General features: G+C 51.9%; 9 protein-coding genes across 9 annotated transcripts; 5 read left to right on the forward strand and 4 right to left on the reverse strand.

Annotated features, from left to right (window-relative positions):
- Positions 1-959: 959 nt before the first annotated feature.
- On the reverse strand, positions 960-2,643 carry INS49_003929 (uncharacterized protein; the record flags this gene model as incomplete). The annotated part of the gene is made up of 3 exons (XM_043164719.1): positions 960-1,892; positions 1,953-2,504; positions 2,569-2,643. The coding sequence occupies 3 exons, from the start codon at positions 2,641-2,643 to the stop codon at positions 960-962; spliced, it is 1,560 nt and encodes a 519-aa protein (XP_043018369.1).
- Positions 2,644-3,563: 920 nt separating this feature from the next.
- On the reverse strand, positions 3,564-5,193 carry INS49_003930 (uncharacterized protein; the record flags this gene model as incomplete). The annotated part of the gene is made up of 3 exons (XM_043164720.1): positions 3,564-3,758; positions 3,843-5,063; positions 5,131-5,193. The coding sequence occupies 3 exons, from the start codon at positions 5,191-5,193 to the stop codon at positions 3,564-3,566; spliced, it is 1,479 nt and encodes a 492-aa protein (XP_043018370.1).
- Positions 5,194-6,073: 880 nt separating this feature from the next.
- Positions 6,074-7,564, reverse strand: INS49_003931 (uncharacterized protein; the record flags this gene model as incomplete). Its single annotated transcript, XM_043164721.1, has 6 exons — positions 6,074-6,464; positions 6,533-6,643; positions 6,700-7,097; positions 7,149-7,213; positions 7,269-7,325; positions 7,378-7,564. The coding sequence occupies 6 exons, from the start codon at positions 7,562-7,564 to the stop codon at positions 6,074-6,076; spliced, it is 1,209 nt and encodes a 402-aa protein (XP_043018371.1).
- Positions 7,565-9,574: 2,010 nt separating this feature from the next.
- On the forward strand, positions 9,575-10,213 carry INS49_003932 (uncharacterized protein; the record flags this gene model as incomplete). The annotated part of the gene is made up of 2 exons (XM_043164722.1): positions 9,575-10,078; positions 10,193-10,213. The coding sequence occupies 2 exons, from the start codon at positions 9,575-9,577 to the stop codon at positions 10,211-10,213; spliced, it is 525 nt and encodes a 174-aa protein (XP_043018372.1).
- Positions 10,214-12,227: 2,014 nt separating this feature from the next.
- Positions 12,228-13,455, forward strand: INS49_003933 (uncharacterized protein; the record flags this gene model as incomplete). The annotated part of the gene is made up of 2 exons (XM_043164723.1): positions 12,228-12,790; positions 12,927-13,455. The coding sequence occupies 2 exons, from the start codon at positions 12,228-12,230 to the stop codon at positions 13,453-13,455; spliced, it is 1,092 nt and encodes a 363-aa protein (XP_043018373.1).
- A 1,318-nt stretch (positions 13,456-14,773) lies between these two features.
- On the forward strand, positions 14,774-16,509 carry INS49_003934 (uncharacterized protein; the record flags this gene model as incomplete). Its single annotated transcript, XM_043164724.1, has 3 exons — positions 14,774-15,134; positions 15,184-15,319; positions 15,375-16,509. The coding sequence occupies 3 exons, from the start codon at positions 14,774-14,776 to the stop codon at positions 16,507-16,509; spliced, it is 1,632 nt and encodes a 543-aa protein (XP_043018374.1).
- Positions 16,510-18,235: 1,726 nt separating this feature from the next.
- Positions 18,236-19,390, forward strand: INS49_003935 (uncharacterized protein; the record flags this gene model as incomplete). Its single annotated transcript, XM_043164725.1, has 1 exon — positions 18,236-19,390. One exon carries the CDS (start codon positions 18,236-18,238, stop codon positions 19,388-19,390), a length of 1,155 nt encoding a protein of 384 aa, XP_043018375.1.
- A 43-nt stretch (positions 19,391-19,433) lies between these two features.
- INS49_003936 (uncharacterized protein) lies at positions 19,434-19,693 on the forward strand (the record flags this gene model as incomplete). Its single annotated transcript, XM_043164726.1, has 2 exons — positions 19,434-19,436; positions 19,508-19,693. 2 exons carry the CDS (start codon positions 19,434-19,436, stop codon positions 19,691-19,693), a joined length of 189 nt encoding a protein of 62 aa, XP_043018376.1.
- Positions 19,694-20,637: 944 nt separating this feature from the next.
- On the reverse strand, positions 20,638-21,782 carry INS49_003937 (uncharacterized protein; the record flags this gene model as incomplete). Its single annotated transcript, XM_043164727.1, has 2 exons — positions 20,638-21,014; positions 21,257-21,782. The coding sequence occupies 2 exons, from the start codon at positions 21,780-21,782 to the stop codon at positions 20,638-20,640; spliced, it is 903 nt and encodes a 300-aa protein (XP_043018377.1).
- Between the last annotated feature and the right edge of the window lie 1,084 nt (positions 21,783-22,866).

The following is a 22,866-nucleotide window of genomic DNA, read 5'->3' on the forward strand; positions in this document are numbered from 1 at the left end:
CACACCTCACAAATGAGCCCCATCTTAGCAGAGATCCTGGTGGAATATGACCATGTCGACGGGTTGAAATGCCACCAGGCGTCTTCGGGGAATGATTTGGGACGCTAATTTAGACCTTGCGACCGGATCCTGATATGCTGTAGATAGGGAACGCCTAGAAGCATTTCTGGGCCGAAGGGGATCGAGGGGCCGGGGATATTGGGCAGTATTGACCAGATGACCCGATCACGGAGAAGAGCGCTTCCGTCCGAGATACGAGCGGCATCCGCGTTCAGTATTTGGAAGTCATACGTCGATTCGAAGTCAATGACGATCGATATTCTCTAATATCTGGCTGAAGATATGTACGACTGGTGCTCGATACATCTCCGTCTGTCAAGGGTATTCCTGAGGCTTCGGGACTGGACCACTCATAAGACCACTCATGACACATCCATGACCATACAAGCACAGACCTAGGGCATCAAATGGGAACACATGTGTTATGACAACCAGGCATGAAATCAGGGCCACGGCCACGGCCACAAAGGCCCCGACGACTCTTTGCGCCGCTTGCTACAAAACATGAAACGCAAAACAGGACTAATACTGACAGTAACACAGTATTCGGATTTTCGTAGAATACTCTCATTGTAATCATAAGCTTAGCTACCTTCATGCTGACGTTGGCTATCAATCAGCCAGCCAGCCTTATCCACATAGGCTACCCAGGGATGGATTCAGCTCGCACCACTTTGAATATCCTTGGCATGCGAGGCCACCTTGACCCGTTGCAAATGTGTGCCATGGGAAATCATTCAAATCGAATCTGCTGATGTATAAGATCATCTAATATTGACACAGGATGAAACTAAAGTCGGTTATTTCGGCCCGAACCCGTCGAAGCGGCCTGTCTCAGAAGCGAAATGCAGCCCTGGAGCAAACACAAATGAGACTGGCCATACAACAGCTCAGTCCAACTAGAAAGCACTCTGCTGGGCATAGTACTGCTGGATCAGAGAAACCTTCGCATCGGAAACGGCAAGGCTGATGTTCCGGAAAGAGTCACCAATGTTGAACATGCTTTTGGTGTCGGCGGTGTTGGGCGCCCAGTAGGGCAGGCTGGCATTCGTGCTGCCATACGAGTCGCCAAAATTGGGGTTACCCGTCTTGACAAAGTTGGCCCAGTAGGCAGAAACCATACTCTGGATGTAGAAGTCGTCATCGACAAAAGGGTAGGTGTCGCTGTTCGCATACAGCGCGTTGAGCACGTACATGATCTCGGACTGGTGGAAGGCTCCCTGCTCCTGGCCCGGGGGCGCGTGGTCCCAGAGGTACGTCCACATCGGCGCGGTGGCGTTGGAGCGCACGACGCGGTCGGTCGCGTACATCCACTGGGAGACGGTGCCCAGGTCGAGGGTGGCGAGGTTCCATGCCGCGTTGGCGGATGTTGTTGTGTTTCCCGTAGGGTACAGGTTGAAGTACTGCGACGACAGGTCGCCCCATTTGAGCGCGCACACCTCGTCGACATAGGAAGCTTCGTAAGAGTTCGTCGGGGATGCGCCGTTCTCGTCGTGAGTGCCGCCCGTGATCAGAGGTACATCGTTGGCGGGGCCCTGGAGCAGCTGGTCCATGTACTTCTCGGGTAGGACGTAGTCGTCCAGCACGGGCTTGAAGATCAGGGGGTAGCCGGCGCTGACGGCAGTCACCCACCACATGTCGTCGGTGCCGACACGATCCTGGGACCCCTCGAGCAGGGCTTCGACAGAAACGCTCTCGGATCGCAATTCAGCGATGCTGGTGGCGTTGTGGTTTGTGGTGTAGTTGACACCGTGTTCGAGAGCGCGGGACATGTTAACGTATGATGTGGCAAGGCCGTTAATCCATGGGTTGGTCGGGTAGTGAATGCCGGACTAAGAAATGGCACCAGCGAAGAGGCCCTTAAACAAGACACTGTTAACAGCGTGATAGACCTGGGAAGAGCCGAAGGACTGGCCCATGATGGTAACTCTGTCTGGGTCGCCACCAAAGTTGGCGATGTTGGACTGGACCCACTCCAGGGCTGCCTTGTGGTCAAGAATACCCCAGTTTCCGGACGAGTTGTGCCCGTTCTCAGCAAGAGACTCGGCGTTCAGGTCCGGGTGGGCCAAAAATCCAAAGGCGTCGTCACGACTGTTGAAGGTCACGACAATGATATCATGCTGCAGGGCCATTCCACCACCGTACCACCATGCATTATCGGAGGTCTCGTCGGAGCCCTGATTCCAGACAATCACGGGGAGTTTGTCGGTCGAGGAGTTGGCTGACGTCCACACGTTGAGGTTCAGGCAATCCTCGCTGTAGCCTGCATTGTCCCGGCTGGGGCAGGGGGCACCCCATGTGTCGGCGATCAGAGTCTCATTCCATGGTTGCCTGGGCTGGGGAGCCTTCCAACGATTCTGGTAAGCAGTAGAGGCCGCGAAAGGGATTCCTAGGAAGTTGGCAACATTGCTGGACGAGACACCAAAGCAAGTTTCGAGTTCGGTCTGGTTGGTAAAACACTGGTAGCCCTGAACGGGACCAAGGCTGGTCTGGATGACCTTGTCGTACAAAGGCCGCCTCCACGCGGGCCGTGATAGCAGCCGCAGCCAGGGCCAGGCCGAGATCGTGGCGGGCTATGTGCATGATGTGATCCAATATTCAAGACAAAAGAGGCTGGGAAAACAGTGGTAATTGTTAATCCGGGAGGGTAAAAGGTAGCCCCGGTGAGCCAAAATTGATCTCGCCATGAAACAAAGTTTCGAGCAACATTTTATACAAACATCAACTCCTGCCGTGCTGCTTTGTTGTCGTTGTGTTTGCGTAATGGGCGGGATAGTACCGGATGCCCCTTTGGAGCAGAACCAAAGTCTTTGCATTGTGACCCTCGGAGCTCCGAGCGAGGCCTTTGCACTTCATGGGCCCTTGAAGATCCTCATTCTTGTGGGCAAACCCAGGCTTATGAGTCGCTGAGGTTACCAGGTCGCCCCATCCCTGCCTGACAAATGTGCCTGACAAATGTGCCTGACGGCGTGACAATCAGCAATTATGAGGGGCGGTGCCCAAGTACAACGGGACTCTTCCCTCCTCCCGGAGAAACCAAAGGCAGGCCTGATTACTGAACATATGTGCAAGGGCATTCCCCAAGGTCGACTAGATGGCAGACAAGGTGCCTTGCCGTGCGCGACTAAATTACAATGGGAACTTAGCTCACAAGGGCTTGCATCAGGTGCCAAATTTTATCTACTTGATGATTATGAGACCAAGAGACATGCCACCGAGGTTTTGGTGCTCATGCTCGTTCACCAGATTTGACCTGCTCGACCGATCGGCTCCGAGTGGCTTAAGCAGCCCTCTATATGATCAGTGGGTTGCTGGCCGAGCAATGGCGCGGCATCCCTGCCCAAGGGCTCGCTCTCTCGGTAAGTAGGCAGGCAGTGCTCGTATCCGTATTCATAGGGAGGTTGAAAACCACACAGAGGTGAAGCCACGCAAGCAGTTGGAGTATTATTAGACCGTCTAAATCTGACATGGCAATTGAGAAAGGGAGAATTACGCGTAGTGGATCATCTACTGGGAACTTTGTGGCCCCCGGGCACCTGCTCGGTGAACAGCCCACCAGGATCTACTCGGCTCCGGACTGCCTTCAGCCGCTCCACATTCTCCGCACCGTAGGTCGCTATCGGGTCCTGATCTGGGCCTGCGTAGTTGAGATAGATGAATGGGTCATATGCGCCGAGAGCTTGTGCCTCTTTCTTGATCTGTACACACGTGAATCAGAACTCAGCCTTGACCAGCATGACGATGAGAAAAAGGAACAGGAACTAAAGGCTCGGGATGCCCACATTGTCAAATAGCCATTCAGCAGTGGAGGCGACCTTCTCGTCATCAGCCGCCTCGCTCCACCTGACGTCTAGCAACATCACAAGCAGCGCGGCACCATCCCGACCGGTCAAGCCCAGAGCGTTCGAGGCCGCGTGACGAGCGTAGAAGGACGGAGGGAGAGGGTCGAACGACGTGACCCATGAGATACCCGAAACGTTCTTGATAACGGCAACGGCGTCGCTCCAAACCTTGTGCACGGCATGGAGCACGGCTTCGGTCGAGATGACGGTGTGGGTGCGGTAGAGAGAACGAGCCCCTTTCGGGACCATGGCCTCCGCTTCGACAGACAAGGTGGTCATGTTTTTCAGTCCCGTGCTGACTTGTAGCGCCGGTAGCTTCATGAGGTTCTGGTAGACCGGAGGGTTTTCCACCGCATCGGCATACAGGAGTGTGTTGGCGAGGGCTGTGAGATTCATAGAGCCGATGTAAGCAAATGACAAGAGGAACGAAGCCTTTTCGTCATAGGCGTCGGCTGCGCTGAGTCTGACAAACTCCTTGATGTTGGCGTCAAGCACAGAGGTGGCAGACATCACGGAAGCACTCCAGACCAGGCCCAGCTCGTAGGTTTCGAAGTCGATGCGGGTGACCACGCCGAAGCTGTTACCGCCGCCGAGGAGCGCAAAGAACAGGTCCTCGTTCTCATCCCGATTTGCGTTGACCACCGCTCCGTCACTCAGGACGACCTCATAGTTTCGGACCGTGTCGCAAGTCCAGCCGTGCTGGGGTGACAGGTGAGAGATGCCGCCTCCCAGGGTCAGCCCGCCCACGCCCACGCCAGCCACGCGACCGCCCGCGACGCTGCGTCCCAGGGGGTCAAGCTTCCGGTAGACGGCGTCCCATGATGCGCCGGGACCGACCTGGACCGTTTTCCCATCTTCGATGACGTCGATGCCGTTGAGCCCGCGCAGATCCAGTGTCACGCCTCCAGCAATATTGGAGGCACCTGCCCAGCTGGTGTGGCCACCGGACCTGATGGCAAATTCGCACAGACCATTGGCCGTTTGCTTTGCCAAGATCTTCACTGCTTCCGAGACGTCTTGAGTTGTCTGGGGGGATAGGATACAGGCTGGACGGATACCCTCTTGCTGCAACGAATAGTATGATGCCAGCGATGCGTTGTACGCTTGGCTATCCGGGTAAGCAAGCTTGCCGCTTCCTAAGGTGGAGGCAAGGGCAAGGCACTGGTATACTGCTCAGAATTCCATTTGACGAGGACCAGGCCGCGGAAGCCTTGGAGGGCAAACTTACGCAAAGACGCGCTGGGTCACGCATACTGGGCTGCTCCGAATCGACATTGCCTTGGACATCCATCTTTTCTGAGGGAATTCGTGCCAATTAAACCAAATTCGAAGGATGGCCGGGCAGGATTCAGCGGGGTGATTGCGTGGAGGGAGCGCCTGTTCCCTGGTGTTCGTTGGCGCTAATGAAATGCTGGAGCGCAGATTGCAGGTATCTTTGAGGAGTTAGTGCTCACCTGGAAAGAAGATAAGAAGATCAGACGCTGGCGTGCTTGGGGACATGCTAAGGATGCCTCTTCAACGGGATTTTGTCGATTTATAGGAAGACAAGATGATGGAAGCGTTTGACGAAAAAAACCACAGTTTCATCAGCTGAGCGGGTGCCATATCAACGGTCATACCAAATATGCAGGCAACAGATATCTACCAACAAAGGGCGCATTCAATGTAGCAGTAAGCCGAATGCTACAGAATCTCCTGGGTGCAGAGCCTACGTCAGTGGGGCTGGTGTCTCGCGTGGTACACGGAAGTACTGTGTATCAGGGGTTGCAACTGTTGGCTTGATGGTCCCACGACCCTGGGCCAACGTCTTTTTTTCTTCGATAAGGGGAGGCGTACATAGGTACACTCTTCAGGTGGAGGGGTGGGTAAATGGGGGTACCTTCCCCAAAAAGGCTCGTCTGTGACACCAATTAGGTTGGTCTATGCGCCAATCAACCACCCCCGGTGACCTTTTCATATCACAGACGTCAAATTGGCAGCACACACTTAATTGCTGAGAAAACAATGGATTCATCCAGGCTCCTTTCTATGTGTATAAACTGTAACGGAGCGCGATATCTAACCACAATCGGCCGTCTTTCCCATGTCACTCAGTCTTGGATATTGTATTCCATGACATGCACTTGCTGTCAGAACTTCAAAGATCTGTCTCTTACACAAGCTACGGCGGCTCAGTTTCGGACCAGACTATCCGTAGAGCGAGGAAAGTGCGACTCTTGTGTGACTGCCGTAGTCCGAAGAATCCCTGGCTGACCCGACTCAGTTGTTGTCGTCGCCAGGCCCTCCCCGCCCTCAATCGTATACCCAGATTTGAGGATATTGGTATCCGTGAGTTCCAAGTACGTTGGTTTGACCTTCTTTCGGGGCAATGGCGAGCCAATCGTGCCATGTAGAGGGCGCCGCTGGTTCCCGTTATTGGACGATGCCGGCGCCGATGGATCACTGCCGCCCAATTTGGACCATAAACTCATGAAGACGCGTGATTCAGCCACGTGAATCCTCATGAAGTTGGCAAAAGCAGGCATGGAGCCGACAATAATGGCAATGTTGGATTCGACGTCGCTAGCGTAGTCGCGTTAATTCCCATCTCCGCATGTCCTCATACCGAGTAGGATGAAGAGAAAGCTCACATGCAAATGTTCACGGGGCCGAGAAGCCACGTTTCGTCGCCTTGATTTTCGTTTTCTTTTATCAGTAATTGTACCTTGTAGACCAGTGCTACTATACTTGCTGCGACACCTCTGTGGACTTTGTCAGCGTCGGCACGACTGAGTGTGCAAAAGGCCACATTACTCACAAAAGCGCCGTGGAGAACAGGAAAAGCAGCTGTTTTCTCTTCCTGGGGGCAAGATTGAGCTTGGCGATGATGGGCAGTGGAAGAACGAAGGCGAAGATGTCAAGTGCTACAGAAGCCGCGCCTTGGATGGGACCCCACAGGCGAAAGTCGTGCCCGTTGGAAGGTCTGCTTAGTCTCACCAACACGTCTTCCCAGGTCTCACCGGGATGTGGTGCTTCGATAGCGATTGATATGGGGATGTTGGGAGCATTCGTCAGGAATGTGCCGACCAGACCGACCCAAATTGCGATGTGGACCCAAGAACCGTGAACCTGGAAAAGCTGTCGGTACAGCAGGAAAATGGACGCCCTCGGGAAGAATTGCACGAGGCCCGAGAAGAAGACAAGACAAAATTGCAGCTACTGCTTCATTAGCAATTCCATCGAGAACTACATAGCGTCAATGCTTACCTTGGCAAAACTGGCGTCAAACCAGCAGGCCGGAAGGTTCCAATCATGTCTGTAAAAGCGGGCCACTGCGGACCGCGTCAGTAGGATGCCCTCGAAATGATGCCCTTCGAGGCCGCTTACTAAGTGAGATAAGCACCAGGTATGCGATGCTGAAAACAAGTGCAAGGATGGTACAATCTAAACCCAGGGTCAGCGCAGAATCAATACAAATGCTGGGAAAGAGACTGACAGTCAGCTATGAGGAGACGCCGGCGATTGACGTAAACCCTAGGCACAGCGATGAGGAGGGCCAGAACTGTCATCACTACACAGACCGCAATGCTTGCTGTTGTCAATGACTGGAAGTGAACAAAGTCCCAGGTTCCATCGGGTGCTGTCCCCACTGGGACGGCGCAAAGGTCTTGACCTGAAGACATATTGGCGGTCACGCCAGCCTATGCTCGAATGCTTCAGGACAGGAAGAATAAGCCGGCCGGCCGAGGCTCGTATGATTCTCAATATGCCGTTTCAGAACCAGACGGCCACAGAGTATACCAGACTGAGATGATGGCTCCAGAGGAGAGAGAAAGAAGGATTTTGGAACGGCACATCAAGGAATGGAGACAGGATCCCACTGCACAAGATAGGTTGAAAAGATGATTTTCGTAATCGCAAACTCACTTGCATTGCAATTTTCCCAGTTGCCTAGCATTGAAGTATTTCTAAATGTACCAACCCACGGTTACATTCACAACCCCCAAGGTGACCCAGTGTTCTTACCCAGCACTGTCGGCAAATACTATCATTCCTTCTTAGAAGTGACGCCGAACCGGCCGATATTTTCAGCTCACAATCCTTCGATGTCGATCTTTGTGATTACCGGATGAAGGCTGCATCTGAGCCCAACCCTTTACGCTTAACTTAGAAACAGCGCATACACTCCACCCACTGTCAATTTCTTGTTTACCTCTCGAACACCTTGTGATTGCCCAACGGCGACAATTTGCGAGCCAATGATTCACTCTATCAGACCTCCATCACCGTTGCCAGCCTCACTTGGCGTCATTCGTGCAGAGACATCCAGCGAGCCAACACTTGGCCCCACCCCACCCGCACCCATGCATGCCCAGGCGTCTTCCCGTGTCACACCCTTGCTTCCTATCAGTTCGACTGCAGTTGGTCACACATATTGGACCAAAGACAACGACCGGTAAACAGGCTTTGTCATTCACGTGCCATTGCTTTATGGCCCCTATGTTCCTTTGCAGAATGTCATGTTGACCGCAGTTGACCCACTTTATGAGACCATGTTGATCCTCAGGCCTTGTTGGACAAGCTTGAGACCTGCTGGTAAGTTCATGTATCCACTCACGCACAACCCTCCCTTTTCCCACCAAAACTCCTGATATTTAACCTATTAAGTTTCCAAGAGTAAATAGGAACCTTTGTTTTTTTTAATTATTATGTTAAACTTTATATGTATACATAAGACACAGGAGAGATTACTGAGATAATAACTTTTAATTCCTTAAAGTTATTAATAGTTAAACATAAGTCTTTCCGAAATATATAAAGCTTTGTCCTCTGAATGAGACTTTTGTAAACCAATTTACAAATGGGTACTTTTAGTCCTTGTTTAGAATGATTTATGCTGGGTTGAAAATCAGGCTTTTTAGTGGGAAATAGGTAGGCATAAAGGGGGTGGTGAGCGGGTGTGCGTGAGTGGGTACATGAACTTTTGCTGCGTCCGATGATAAGCGTCCTTGACGATGGGTGGTACTGCACTTGGATAGAAGAGGAACTGCCAAAGCCACCGAAGCAAGCTTCCTCAAGCACCACGGAGCCAAATCAAGTGATCCACTCAGCACACCAAATGCCATCTCCCAAAGGCACAATAGTGATCACTGGCGCAAATGGTAGCCTTGGTACAGCCATTGTAAGCCAAGTGACATCTCGCCCTGAGCTTTCAGTGTACTATGGGCTCTATTTGGTCCGAGATGCAGACGTCGGGCCTGGACTTCAACAAGCCCTCGCAGCTGAAGGACGCCCCTCACACCCGCACGAGATTGTTTCCATCGACCTGGCAAACTTCGAAAGCGTTCGGAACACAGCACGGACTATCAATAAACGTATCTCTGACGGTGACATACCGCCCATTCAAGGGCTGGTTCTCAATGCCGGATACCAGAATATGAGTGAGCAGACCCGGGGTCCCGATGGACTAGACCCCACGTTTACCGTGAATTATCTTGGCCACTGGTTGCTTGTTCTACTCTTGTTGAAGAGTATGGATAAAGGTTCAGGACGTATAGTGGTGATCGGGTCCCAGACCCACAAGTAAGTAGCTCAGCTCCTTAGTCTTTGATGAAGACTTGCCCGAAATTGGACGAAGATGGAAGGTAACCAAGTCAACGTCTTCCAAAAGCCCACACAGCAAATTGAACACTATGATCAAACCCATCAATCCCTTCCCAGGAGGTATTTTGATCCGTGATCAAGCAGACATCGAGGCCATCGCGAGGGGCAATTGGAGTTTAGCATCAGACGGCCCGGCGTGGCGCAGCGGATACCGCCGGTACGGCGCCGCCAAGCTCTGCGCCATGATGATGGTGCACGAGCTCCAGGATCGCATGAGCCGAGACGCCAGTCTGGGCAATATTTGTGTTCTGGCCGTCGACCCTGGCTACATGAGTACAGGTCTTCAACGCTACGCCCCGTGGCTGGTGCGGGTGCTGATTTCCATCCTCTTCCCCCTTGGCGCATGGCTGATTCCGGGCGGCCCGATACGAATTCCGGACACATCGGCCCGGCACGTACTACGCGCGGCTTTTGAGTCCGATGGTGGGATGGTTGAGTTTCCGAAGGGCCTGTACTTTGACGGCGACAAGCTCGAGAGCACCAGTGATGAGTCCAGAGATGCTCACAAGAGAGATATGGTTTGGAAGGCAAGTGTAAGCCTCACAAATCTAAGTGGAGGGGAAACAGTGCTCAGTGAATGGCATTGAGAGGCTCGACAGTTGTGGAGAATCTGTACTATTCATATCAGTTTTGATACTACTATCCAGGACCCAGCCGAGATTGTGTGATATTTACTAGTTCTAAGAATAGGTAACTATGGTCACACTGAATTTATATATACATAAATCGGAAATGAATATAAATATCTTCATTGTTAAACTGTTAAGAGGAGTGTTGGCTGGGCTTATTCGTGTGCACATGAGGGTTGATGGTGACAGTGGGTATGGTGGTTGGATCCGACTATGGTGTAGGGGGTAGGTTGCAGCCAATGGCTTCGGCCGTCCAGCTTTAGGCTGATGTTACTGTCAGCTGGCATTTGATTCGCGACCAGCTGGCAACGCTATCGATCAGACTAGCTTACCATGCACCTTCCATTCTATGCAAGGCACCCACGAGACGTGAGCACACGCCCCTCTATGTATGGCTTATTCCCACAAAGAGTATATTTTATACAAGTATGGGACTTTCCAGATCTTAAGTAAAATTTGTGTTAGCAGTGGAAATATTTAGAGAATTAAAAGTCTTATATTTATGTAGAGAGTTTTTTATATGTAGTAGATACATTTTATTCCTGGTGACAATTTTTGGAAGATGGCCTTCCGTAATTCGTTGACACCAGACATGTTCTGACTCATGCTAAAACAGTTTGCTAGCAACAATTTGTCAGTTCCAGCAGTGATTGGATAGTTTGAAGCGACGTGTTGGGAGGGGAGGGAGGCTGGTGTCCATGGACTGCTGTCTCTCATCACTACTACCACGAACTTTAATTGGTCCGCTGGGAAGACGAGGCTCCTTCACCACTTCATGGATGCATACTCATCAATATTCTGCTGCCTAAGAAAACTAAATGAGTAGGATCAGCACTGCAACCTAGGTTTTGAAACCTGATTTAGGCGCATAAAAGTACTACCAACCTACATCAACCTACATGAAAATACATGTGCATGATCACTCACATTTGTTGGTTATCTCCGTGCTTGGCATGGATTCAACTAACTTGTTGGTTCCGCCCCCACAGGAACATGCAGGGAGTCATCACAATTCAACTTGTACTTCGACAGACACCAAGTCGTATTTTGCTGTGTCATTCATTGTGGCTGTGAAACCTCTCTCATCTGTGAGTGCCCATACTCGGTCAGTGTTTACTAAGTCCTTCTGAAATAGCATATGTCTGGAAGCGGATAAGGCTTTTGAGCCGCACCAAGATCTGTACGATGTGGCAAGATTGTGCACGAACCCGATTTAGTGACCCATGATCTCAACTCGTTGGGGCCCGGCATGTCGCTCACTGCTTCAAAGCGACGAACATAGAGCCCCGAGCAGAATTCATTCCTACTTCAACCTGAGCTGTTCTGCCATTTTGTCTCAGTCAGTTGTGGACATGGTTCTTAAAATCGTCGAGTGCCTCTGGTTGTTTCTTTCCTGGACGAACTCGTCACCCAATACCCATGCCCATGTCTTCAGCAGCAAGTGCTTCAGTTATAGCCATGGCCGATGCTGAGGCAGAAGGCTTTGCAGTGAGCTCTCTCCCTGGGACTGGCAATGGTTCATTCAGATGGGCTCTTCTTGGCTTTGTTTTATCGCTTGTGTTATGGCGAGCGTGGAGATTCACACTCTGCCCCATCCTTCATCCTGAGCGGCCCAAGGAACTTCCCTATTGGATTCCATGTAAGAATTTGGTTGAATAACTTTAATATATTGGAGTGCTGACTTGGACAAAATTAGTCCTAGGTCAGTCATATAATCAACTTAGTCTAGTTCAACGATCTGATGAAGACATCCAGGCCATGGCGTTGCTTTCTTCCGGGATTCCAATGGTCTCATATCCAGAACCAGGTGGGCAGCTACTTTTCTTTCCTTCCCCTGACGCATCTAATCGCTGAGGTGATCGAAACCTTAAGGACCCATTTCCGTTGCTGTCCAGAACCGTTTGCCATAACAGCATTTGGCATGACGTTTTACCTCGTTACAGAGGTAAAGCAGTCTGCTGCGGTGTATAAGAATACGGAAACACTCTCTTTTGAGGGCTTTGTACAAGGCCTCATGAGGACAAACGGGAACAGTGAGCATGCTATCAACACCATGTACACCACTTTGCCTCGTGACAAGTCCGGATTCCCCAACCTCCAGGGCGAATCTCTGGGGGTTCTAGCCCAGAAGATGCACATCTACCAACTCCACCCAGGCCACGATAATCTAGTTCGCCTCCAACGAAAGGTTCGAGTCTGGATCAACAACCATCTGACCTTGGATAATCTCCACCGAGTCTGCCATTATGCTGTGTCCCAGAGTCCAACACATCTCGAGGTACCATTGTATCAATGGGCATCCAAGTTATTTGTCCAACTTGGCCAGGAGGTATACTTTGGAGCAACCCTCAGCAAAATCAACCCCGAGGTACCCAACAACTTCCTTATTTTTGACGAATTAATATGGAAAGTGCTGTACCAGTATCCAGATTTCCTCTCGCAAGACATGGCAAGAGGCAGGGCCAGGGTTGTAGCTGCATTATCTCAATATTTCCAAACGCCCACGGCCGATCGAGTGGATGCTGCCTGGCTGATCAGAGCCATGGAGGATGAGATGAGGGCACTCGGGGTGGAGGTGGAGGATATGGCTATCATCGTATTCCACCTCTACATTGCGTAAGTTGTACCTGGCTTGCGCTGATCGGATGTTGTTGGCTAACATTTGCTGTCGTATCAACACCAACGCTCGCAAATCTATTTTCTGGGTACTGACTTATCTTCTCCACAACCCTTCTCTCATGGCCGCTTTTAGGGAAGAGACAAGGCCAGCATTTGATGGGGACACCCTGGTCGATCCCTTTTACATCCAGGACCGCTTTAAATGTCCCCAGGTCGATGCTATCTGGCATGAGACCCTTCGCATGGCAGGATGGTCCGCGTCAATCCGCCTCATCACCAAAGACACCGTCATTGGGGGCAAGCTGATGCGCAAAGGCCACCGCGTAATGGTTCCGCACCGCATACAGCACTTTGACGAATCCGTCTTCGGCGAGAACACGCACGAATTCCAACCGGAGCGGTGGTTAAAAGAACCGAATCTGCCGCAGAGTCCGTCCTGGCATCCGTTTGGCGCCGGGAAGACATTATGTAGCGGTCGTTTCTTAGCCCGGTATACTGTCACCTCGTTTGTGGCTACGGTGCTACGGCGTTTCGATATCGAGATGGTCGGGAACCCGCCATTTCCAGAGGGGGACGAGGGAAGGCCGGTCTTGGGCATCATTTCAATCAAGGAAGGGCAGGAATTCAATGTGAGACTCACGGCCAGAGCGAACAGCTCCTAGCTCAGCTATATCATTCTTCTTACAGCGCGCCCTCGACGTCTTAATCGTAGCTACTCTCAATTTACAGGCATACAATATATGACCGTCCAAATTTCGCTATGGAGCGTGCACGAGGCCTTCAAACACTTTGAATGAACAGTGCCTTGAATAGAATGTAGCTCCATTCGTTATGCCGGCCGTCTATCTCAAAGCAAGGCTCTAAGGTCACCGAAGGTGACTTTTGGCATCCGAGGTCGCAGCTCAAATGTCGGGTTACCATTGAACACGCTGAAAATATTCCTGCCCCACCGGTTTGCATGCCGTAGATGCAGAGTAAGCAACTTTTATGCCGTTTCATGGCCTATCGAACCAGACTGGGCGAACAGGCAGCCATACTGAGCTGCAAGGTGCTTACCAATGTGGTGTGTTGTGTCTCAGTTCGGTTCGACCGCCGGATGCAGGCGCACACAGCGGATGTGTCCATCATGTAGAAATTGGCCACGACGTGATATCTCACAAAGCACGGCAGTCTTCCGATGGACTGAATGGCCCTCACTTTGGGGGCTGAAGCTTGGGGTGGGGCTCTGAGGCTATGTACTTTTATGACCCACGGTACAGCATCCACATACTGTAGGTAATGGATTTGCATGTGTGGTTGCACTCAGGATCTGCATTGCACGGGAAACCAACCGCAGAAAGTGCCACGACTTTCTTCCAACGCTATTCGTTCGAGAGATGCCCCCTGCCCCCCCCCCCCAACGTGATATCGCGGGGTAGGACTTTTCACAACGATCTACCACCTGGCCCGTTTCCCGGTTCTGTGCCCTGTTCGTATTGGGGTGAGTTCAACATGGACTGGGGGCCGGACCATTTGAACTGGACTTTAACCAAAATAGGGACTTACTAACTATAGACATTGAAATAGACTGCAGATGATGACATCTTGCTACGCCAAATGTACTTCAGGGCGCCCCGGTGAATTCAGAAGAGGGCAGCCATCATGAATGCAGTGCGCAGCAAGCAACAAATCTCCGTCTGCGCGAGCCAAGGGTAGTACGCCATGTTCCTACCTAGCCACCGGCAACGAGTCTGTTCTGAGGCTCTTGCATCAGCGTGAATGTATTCTTGAGTCTGTAGCCATTTCCGGGTTTGTCCAGTACTGGATCACTTCCTCGGATTCTGGCAAGGCCAAACATTTAAGGGCGCAGATTGCTGAGAGTTCATACCGTGGTCTCAGGGCGAATGACCCATCTTTCATATCTCATCACATCAACTGGTCTGCAAGATTGCAGCCCTCATTTCCATTACTATGATCGCGGCGGTGTTTCTGGGCACGACCATGGTATATATTGGCTGGACTTTGCTATGTCTCGAGGTCAACGTTCGGAAAGCTCGCGCGTTGGGCGTTCCTGTTGTCCGCACCCCGTTCGACGTCAACGGCCACCTGTGGGTAGTCGTCCAGCCCCTGGCCTGGAAATTTCTAGCTTGCTTCCCATTTCCATGGAGCTCGTATCCGGACATCATTCGTTTCTCTCACCGAAACTGGAACTTCCTGGAGAAGAGTAGCCCTACTGCGCGCTTTGGGCCTGTGTGGGCGCTCGTGTCCCCCGGGGGCGTGCATCTGTATTTTGCAGATCCAGCCGCCATAGAGGACATTTTCAATCGGTGGAGAGAGTTTGTTCGTCCAGCCCACAAGTACAGTGAGTTGATACCCTGCGATCCATTGAACCCGTATCTAAGCCCTCACAGAAGTACTGGCCATCTACGGACCATCACTATTCAATGCCCCAATTGAAGAGTGGCCTCGTCATCGCAAAGCTGTGGCAGCACCATTTAACGAGTCCATAATGAGTTCGGCATGGCACGACACGATACGTCAGACTAGGTAAGCTGAATCAAGCTGGTCAATGATATTTCTCAATACTGACTGCCGAGTCAAGGTCTATGGCGAACTATTGGTCTTCCCATTCCACAGCCGGAATACCAGATTTGCAGCGAGATACCCGGACTGTCACTCTCAACGTTCTCGCATCAACTGTGTTTGCAGAGTCTGCCGACTTCGTAGGGTCCGTGGACCTTGCGAAAAAGATCTTGTCGCCTGGGGAAAGTTTTCGCGATGCACTACTTCTTGTTCACCATTACATTATACATTTGATGGTGATCCCATATCAATATCTCATCATGCCGTTCGTTCCCAAGGCACTATTCAAAATTGGATATGCGGCTCACTGCCTCAAGAAGTCCATGGAAAAGGTTATTAAAGAAGAAAGGGCCGCTCTCAAACATGGGAAATCAGGGTCCGGCGGACTAATAACATCGCTTGTCCGCGCGGTTGACCACAAGTCTGATAGAGGCACCCTGTCACTTGAGGAGACTCTCGGCAACATCTTCATGATCAACTTTGCGGGGCTCGATACCACTGCCAACGTGCTGGCCTTCATGATAATGCGCCTGGCCGGCGAGCCTGATATTCAAGATTGGCTTCATGAAGAGATTCTCAGTGTCACTCAAGGCCGTCCGGTTCAAGATTGCGATTACAGCTTGTTTCCCCGTTTCAAACGCTGCTACGCTGTGTTTCTTGAGACGCTGCGGTTATACGCGCCTGTTACTGGACTGCCAAAGATGACGTCCAGCGGGATGCACACTATTCAAGTTGGGGAGCGATTGATCACAATTCCCTCGGGAGTTGACGTATTCCCCATGTTACTTGGCGTTCAAACTGACCCAAAGTATTGGCCTGATCCGTTCCAGTGGAAGCCGTCCCGCTGGATACTGCGCCCTGACGCTTCCACTGGAGTCGACGGCGAGGAGTTATTCGTTCCACGGAAAGGAACATTTTTCCCTTGGTCTGAGGGTGCCCAAAATTGCCTAGGGAAAAAGGTGTCTCAAGTTGAGGCTGTTGCTGTGCTGGTCTCTTTGCTCGTCGCTCACCGCATGCGTGTGAAGACCAGACCAGACGAATCAAGCGATCAAGTTCGAAAGAGAGTCGAAGACTGTTGCAATGATAACAACTTCAGTGTATTGCTAGAGATGAACGATCCAGCGAAGGTCGAGCTCAATTGTGTTGGGATATAAAAGGATCCTCTTTGCTCAAATCAGAGAGAAAGGGGGATTAGCACCGAGCTTGGTAGTTAGTGGCCGAGCAAAACCTGCTACATCAGGCAGGTTTTCGATATTCTTCTAATCTGCTTTACACCTCGCTTTAATGCTGTAGTCCCTACTGTCATCGATTGCTGTCTCCCCATCAATTTATTCCTGCGTTTGCGTCGTTTTAATTTCATGATAGAACCACGTGGAATAATGGACTGTTTTGGCTGTCATGCGCCAAAACAGTCCACCATTTCCGTCAATGAGTCTCACGTCCATACGTTGACTGCTCTTCCTACATCAGAAGTCGATCTATGTCCCCTGGACTATAAATGACCAAATCTACACTTGTACTGGGTTCCCTCTTACCCGTAGTTCTAGGTGGGTATTTTCGTCACCTCTAGATCCATTTAGATGTTCTCTGTGCTTGCAAGACATGTCTTCCCAGGAACCAGCACTACGGAAGTCAGCAATAATGTACTGTTGATGCCCAGGCACCCTGGACGGCCATCTCTTGTGAGAAGCCGACACAATTCTAGACGCCATTGCAGAATCGCTGTAGTCTGCCTGGGGTGGGGGGGGGGTGCCTGTCTTGGTAGAATGTGCTGACCAGTCCTATCTGATTGCAATGTGCGACGGCTGCATTGTGAGAGGGTCATCGGTCGAGAGAGCAGGAAAAGGGTGACATGGAGATCAGTGACGGAGTGGTAAAACAAACTGCGTCGAATGATTTTGCGTGCTTGCATCAATAGTGCAGCCGTTTTGAAGTGCCAGGGCATTTGGTAGCGGCCTCTAGGCTTAGACGTGACGTTGAAATCCCCCCTCCACCTTCACTTCGGCTCAGTCCCTGGCGCAACCACAGGCACGCGCCATCACCATCTCAACTGGCGCCCTGGCAACCAGCGACTGGAATTCACTCACATTGGGTTAATTGAAACCACCCGACAACTTGAATTGAATATTTCGATGCAAGACAACCGAGTCAATCCCGTTCATTCATCTTTCCTGCAAAGCATCTTTTTTCAATTGATGCACAGTCTGCTGTCCACCACCCACCAAGCGGTTCCATGCGCCTTCGACCCAATCTCGCTGCAAGGAAACAACAACTCTACTTGACAGCATCAATTGCCCAAAGTCAAGCAAGAGCCTACCAACGGAGGAACGATCAACCCTGTTTTATCAATCCTGCGAGCCTTTCGGGAAGCACTCGAATATCCTAACCCAGCACCAAACTCGAGCCTCGACCGTCTCCCTGAGGCATCCTTCACATCCACCCTGCAGTTACAGTCAAGTCAACAAAAGACATTGCATTGAGGTAGCCATGAAGAGACGTGCTGGTTTTCCAGCCGTCAGTCGAATGACCATGCCGGGTCTCAACCTTGCAAAGCCTCTCAAATTCACATCATGGTTCCACACCTTGCCAATTACCACAGCAACCACACTTGAGAAGCGACACGATGTCGCCACCACATCATCCCCATCTGCGACATTCCTCGAGTCACCTCAGATCAGTCTCTGGAAGTCTCTCGATACATGCCTCCAGAAACATGGCGCGATGGACCCTTTTCACACTTTCTTCGATCCGAGTCTTTTGGCTTTTGGTGCGGTCGAGCCCAGGGACAAGGGCATTACGAGTTCAATTGAGCCACTTCAAATCCCCTTCCCATCTGACAGGATCACGTCCCGCTTCGAGGGTTGTAATTCGAAGTCGACCATGCAGACTCCTGATCCATCAGACCGTCTGCTCGAAGGTGTCCACCAGAGCCTTGATCGTCTCACTGTTCCGCTTTACGGGCAGACGTCTTCATTCACAATTCTCCCTTCCCTTCTCAGCGGTCAGGATGAAATTATCACATTCAGTGCATCGTTCCCAGACCACTTGCTCTCGAACCAAGTCGAAGACAAAACCCATACGAACAACAACACCGTTCCAGCCTTGGAACTGCAATCTTTCTACACTCTGACTGCTCGTCCCCTCAGCCACAGCAGCCAGCTACCATTCCAGGAAATTCTGGCCAAAAACTTCACCAGTGCTGAAGCTCATGATCTTGTTCCCTCGAATACAGTCACTTGCGGTAAGGCAAATGGTGGACGGACTTCTCCCCAACCTTCTACAATAACCGGAGAATCTTCGAGCCTGTCCGACAGCCCGAGTTCTAGTCGACGATCGTCATGGGCTACCAGCATCAGCACACGTCTCGGAGATAATGACGTTGACCATTCGGATTTTGATTATGCGAAGCATGCTGCGGAGCCGGACCAGAACACGGAGGAGATCGAGCTCATAGATGAATACCAGCATTACTGCCAGCTCATCGAGCTGGGAGACCCACGCAACCGCCGCGGCAGGGACTCCATGGCCCAGAAACCAGTTGAGGAGGGATGCAATGAGGTGAACGCACCAAGGACAGCCACCCCAGATGCCGGCGACCTTGACGTCGCCCTCGCAGTCGAGGCGAGCGGAAAAGCGGGCTCTGATGATTCGAATGCACCTCCCATGCAGGCTGGGTTGGATGCGCGAGAAGAGCGCATGCAGCAAGAGAGCATGCAACCAGAAACCCAATCAGCTCTCGACAGCGAGAACAACAGCACTCCTCCATCGACGCCAGCAGAGGCCGCGGCTTGGGCACATTCGTACTGCGACGCGGACCCCGAGTCCACGAAGCTCAAGATCCTCACGGACGACCGCGGCAGGGAGTACGTCCTGTACCACGACTGCTTCCATTGCGTGCCGATCGACCTGGCCCCTGAGTTCATCGGGATGATCCAGGAGGAGGACGACGGCTACGGCAGCGCGACCGAGACATGCGAGGCCTCCAGAGACGGGGCCAAGCTTGGCACGATCCCGGAGGAAGAGGACGAGGGCTAGGAGCCTGCGTCTTCCGACCGGGAAGTGCCCGGAGAAATTGAGGATGGTGATACATCGCGCGAGGAGGCGGACGAGGAGGGCGATATCACGTACGCTGCGCCGTCTGACCTCTGTCAGGGGGTCTGCCTGCTGTACAAGGCCGATGAGGGATACTGGTACTCGAACGCGTTCGACAACTACTTCCAAGAGACATTCTCGCCTCCATTCCGCAAAGAGTGCCCAACCGCTTTCAAGCAGTCACGGCTCCGCGAGGTTCAGAATATAGACGAGGTGGACCAGGACGACGAATGTCCAGTGGTATGAAAAGGGGCCGGGAATACGTGCTGGCTCCCAGGTTGAAGGAGAATACAAAGAAGGCTCGATTCATATACATAGAGCCAGGGCTTTCGGTTTGATTAAGGCGCCGAGATTTACCAGAGGACATTTTCCGGCTTTCGGTCCCAGATGAGGATGGATGTAGCCGAAATGCTTGGTGTCTGTGCCGCATACATGAGAAATGAGACTAATGTAGAATTAAAAGAGGCTTGTTTATTAATACTGATGATTCAGGCCAAGAGGGAGACTTGGTAGTGTTCTCAAAATAGATGGAAGGCCGGTGTCATGGTCGTCAGGAAAACCAGTTGACTGCAAGGGAAGGTATCACTCTTCGGCTCTATGCATACAGTTATACCTACAATTTCTTCTTCGTTCGTGTAGTTCAAGGCACTGGCAAGTATTGAAAAGTGGTATCTCATAGAGGTTGCACCCTGAATGTCTCATGGCTCAAATGTACTGTGGAAATCTGACCAAACACTGCTACGATAATTCCCATATTCTAGCTACTGGGTGCCTAATTGGGTAATCCTGTGCCTACGCCGGTCGCCTAATGTACTGTCGGAGCCTTCATCAGAAGGGTGAGGCAGGTATTCCATTTTCAAGCATCTACTTATACGAAGCTGGCCTTAAGCTTTTCTCCGTCAGTAACAGCTTCCCACCTTCCACACGCTCTTCAATCTGCCTTGCCCGTCCATTATGGGCGCATCGTGTCCTTGAGCTGCCCACCGTTACTTCTAATGGAGCTAGGTCAATTGTTACTAACACTGGTTACTGCTCTCGTGGCTGGTGAAAAGAAATGGGCAACATCCTGCTGGGACCGCGCATATATAGACGCGATACCATCCGTGTGGACCTGCAATTCGAAAATGCATTACACCGCGTGGGTTGGTATTTGGTGCGCATCATAAAATCAGACGACTGTGTTGACATCCTCAAACAGTCACCACCAACTTCTTCGCAGACACGCCTTTCCTGCCCACTTCGAATGCCTCTTGGACTTTATCCAGCCCATGCCCAATAACTTGTGGCTCCGGGGCAGGGACAAAGCTGCCCTTTGCGAGCGCGGCTGGCAAAAAGCTTCCATACACTGCCTCAGCAACAGGGCCATCGTATAGGTCGGACCCCCAGACAAACTCGACCTTGACCCCCTTGAGGTTCTTCTTCACCAGAGTTGAGATCCATGCATAGGCTGCCCCAGCCAACCAAGACACAAGGTTCAGAGCTCCCGGCTTTGGCGGTGGAGGCCCGTTGAGAGACATCTGAGCGACGTACGCCTTGTCCGTGCCCTTGCAGCATGCTGAGACGATATCTATGCATGGCTTGATCGAATCTGCCCCGATGGCAACGGCCCCGGCACATCCCGACCCAATCTTTTGGGTGGCCTTGATGACCTCTCGGGCGCAATTCGCCTCGCGGTAATCGAAAATCGGCCGCGCCGAGAGAGCGGACGTAGTCAAAGTTGTGCTTCCCCGCCGTCGCAACGACAGTGTATCCAGCGCCAACTGCCAGCTGCACGCAGTTCATCCCGACGGCGGTGCTGGCGCCCCATACAACGAGCACCTTTCCCGGCCTTCCTCCCGTCCGTGGCAGCGTTGTTATCAAGGGAAGGCAGGTCCAGACCGAGGTGCTTGTCGCAGAACAGCCCGGTCGCAGCGGTGCTCAGGCAGACTGGCAACACACAGGCCCTCTCGAACGCCACCGAGTCCGGTATCCGCGCCACCAGCCCGGCGCGCAGCACGACGTACTCCTGGAACGCGCCCTCGCTGGCCCCGCTGCTGATCTTGTCCAGACCGACCGCATGGCTCAGCACGCGGTCGCCGACCTTGAAGGAGGCGTCCGCGCCGGCCCCCACCTCGACGACCTCCCCCGCGACGTCCTCGCCCATCACGAAGGGCAGCTTGACCCAGGGGAACAACATGCTTCCGAGGTCCTGCTTTGCCCAGTCGCAGTAGTTCACCGCTATGGCGCGGGAGCGGACCACGATCTGGTCTGGTCCCGGCGGGGTGTACGGCGCCGACGAGACGGAGAGTGGTGTTTTTGGCTTCGTCAGCCAGGCGGCCGTGTTGGATGGCGGCATTGTCGAGGCCCTCTGTGCGCTCGTTAGGGTGGTGGGGAAGATGTTCAATGTAAGACCGTCTCTGGGTCTCTCGAGTGATGTGGTGAGTAGATTGTGTAAATGCTGTAAGTGAGGTTGACTTGGATGAGGACTTCTGGATAATGCGCGGTCAGCCGTTTTATATCTCGTTGCCCGCATGCACGAGAACGCTTCTGCAATCGACAATGAGACGCATGGTCACTTCAGTGTCAGCATCACTGTGACCAATTCGGAATGATTGATCCCAACTCTCCGATCGTAGAGGCCGGCTGGGTGCAGAGTAAGCCCTGCCCGCCGTATACAAATACGAACGGGGGTTAGCGCCGGTCCCGTTGATCCTGATTTGGGCGTTAGCAGCTGGTCCTCGACCGCTGCCGAAGTCCAGGTCCCATTCGGTTTGCAATTTAGTGTATGGGATCCATTTTGAGGAACCGTTCCACACGAAGGCATCATAGGCCCCATGTCATAGGTAGTGTTCTGCGTTATGCGGTAACCATGTGGGAATAGTTCTAATGGGGCCTCGCTTTGGTGAATTCAAAGAAGACAGCAGTCCGGAGGGTGAACTCTCCTCTTGTTAGTGAACACTTTGCTAGAATCCTGACTATCCTACACTCACTAGTGAGTTGTTCTTTATTACTTTGATGAGTTCTGAGGAAGTGGTAGCCACACTTGCGCCAGTCATGCACTCGATGTAGATCCTGGGCTGGTGTTGACAAAGATTGCCCCTTTCCATCAAATTTGTATTCGAGCGACCTGAATTGCCAACAGAACGGATTTTCCCGTCCATATCGACCGGTTTTTTTTTTTTTTTTAAAAAAAAAAAAAATGTACGTCCAGCGTCGAGGATTCATCACGCTATTTGCGGAGGCTCTCTGAACTTCAGGACGATAACATTGTGGCCAAAAGTGGAATGCATGTTACCTCCTACATTCAGCGATCCGTATAGCATCATGTTAAACATTATGGATTGAGGTTTTGTATCCAAATCGTGATTTTTCTTGCATCGGATTCTCTCATATGCACTTTGGAGCCCAACTGTGAGCCATGCACCAATTCCAGGTCCCAA

Source organism: Diaporthe citri (genome assembly GCF_014595645.1).
Source record: "Diaporthe citri strain NFHF-8-4 chromosome Unknown scaffold_11, whole genome shotgun sequence".
Lineage (NCBI taxonomy): Eukaryota > Fungi > Ascomycota > Sordariomycetes > Diaporthales > Diaporthaceae > Diaporthe > Diaporthe citri.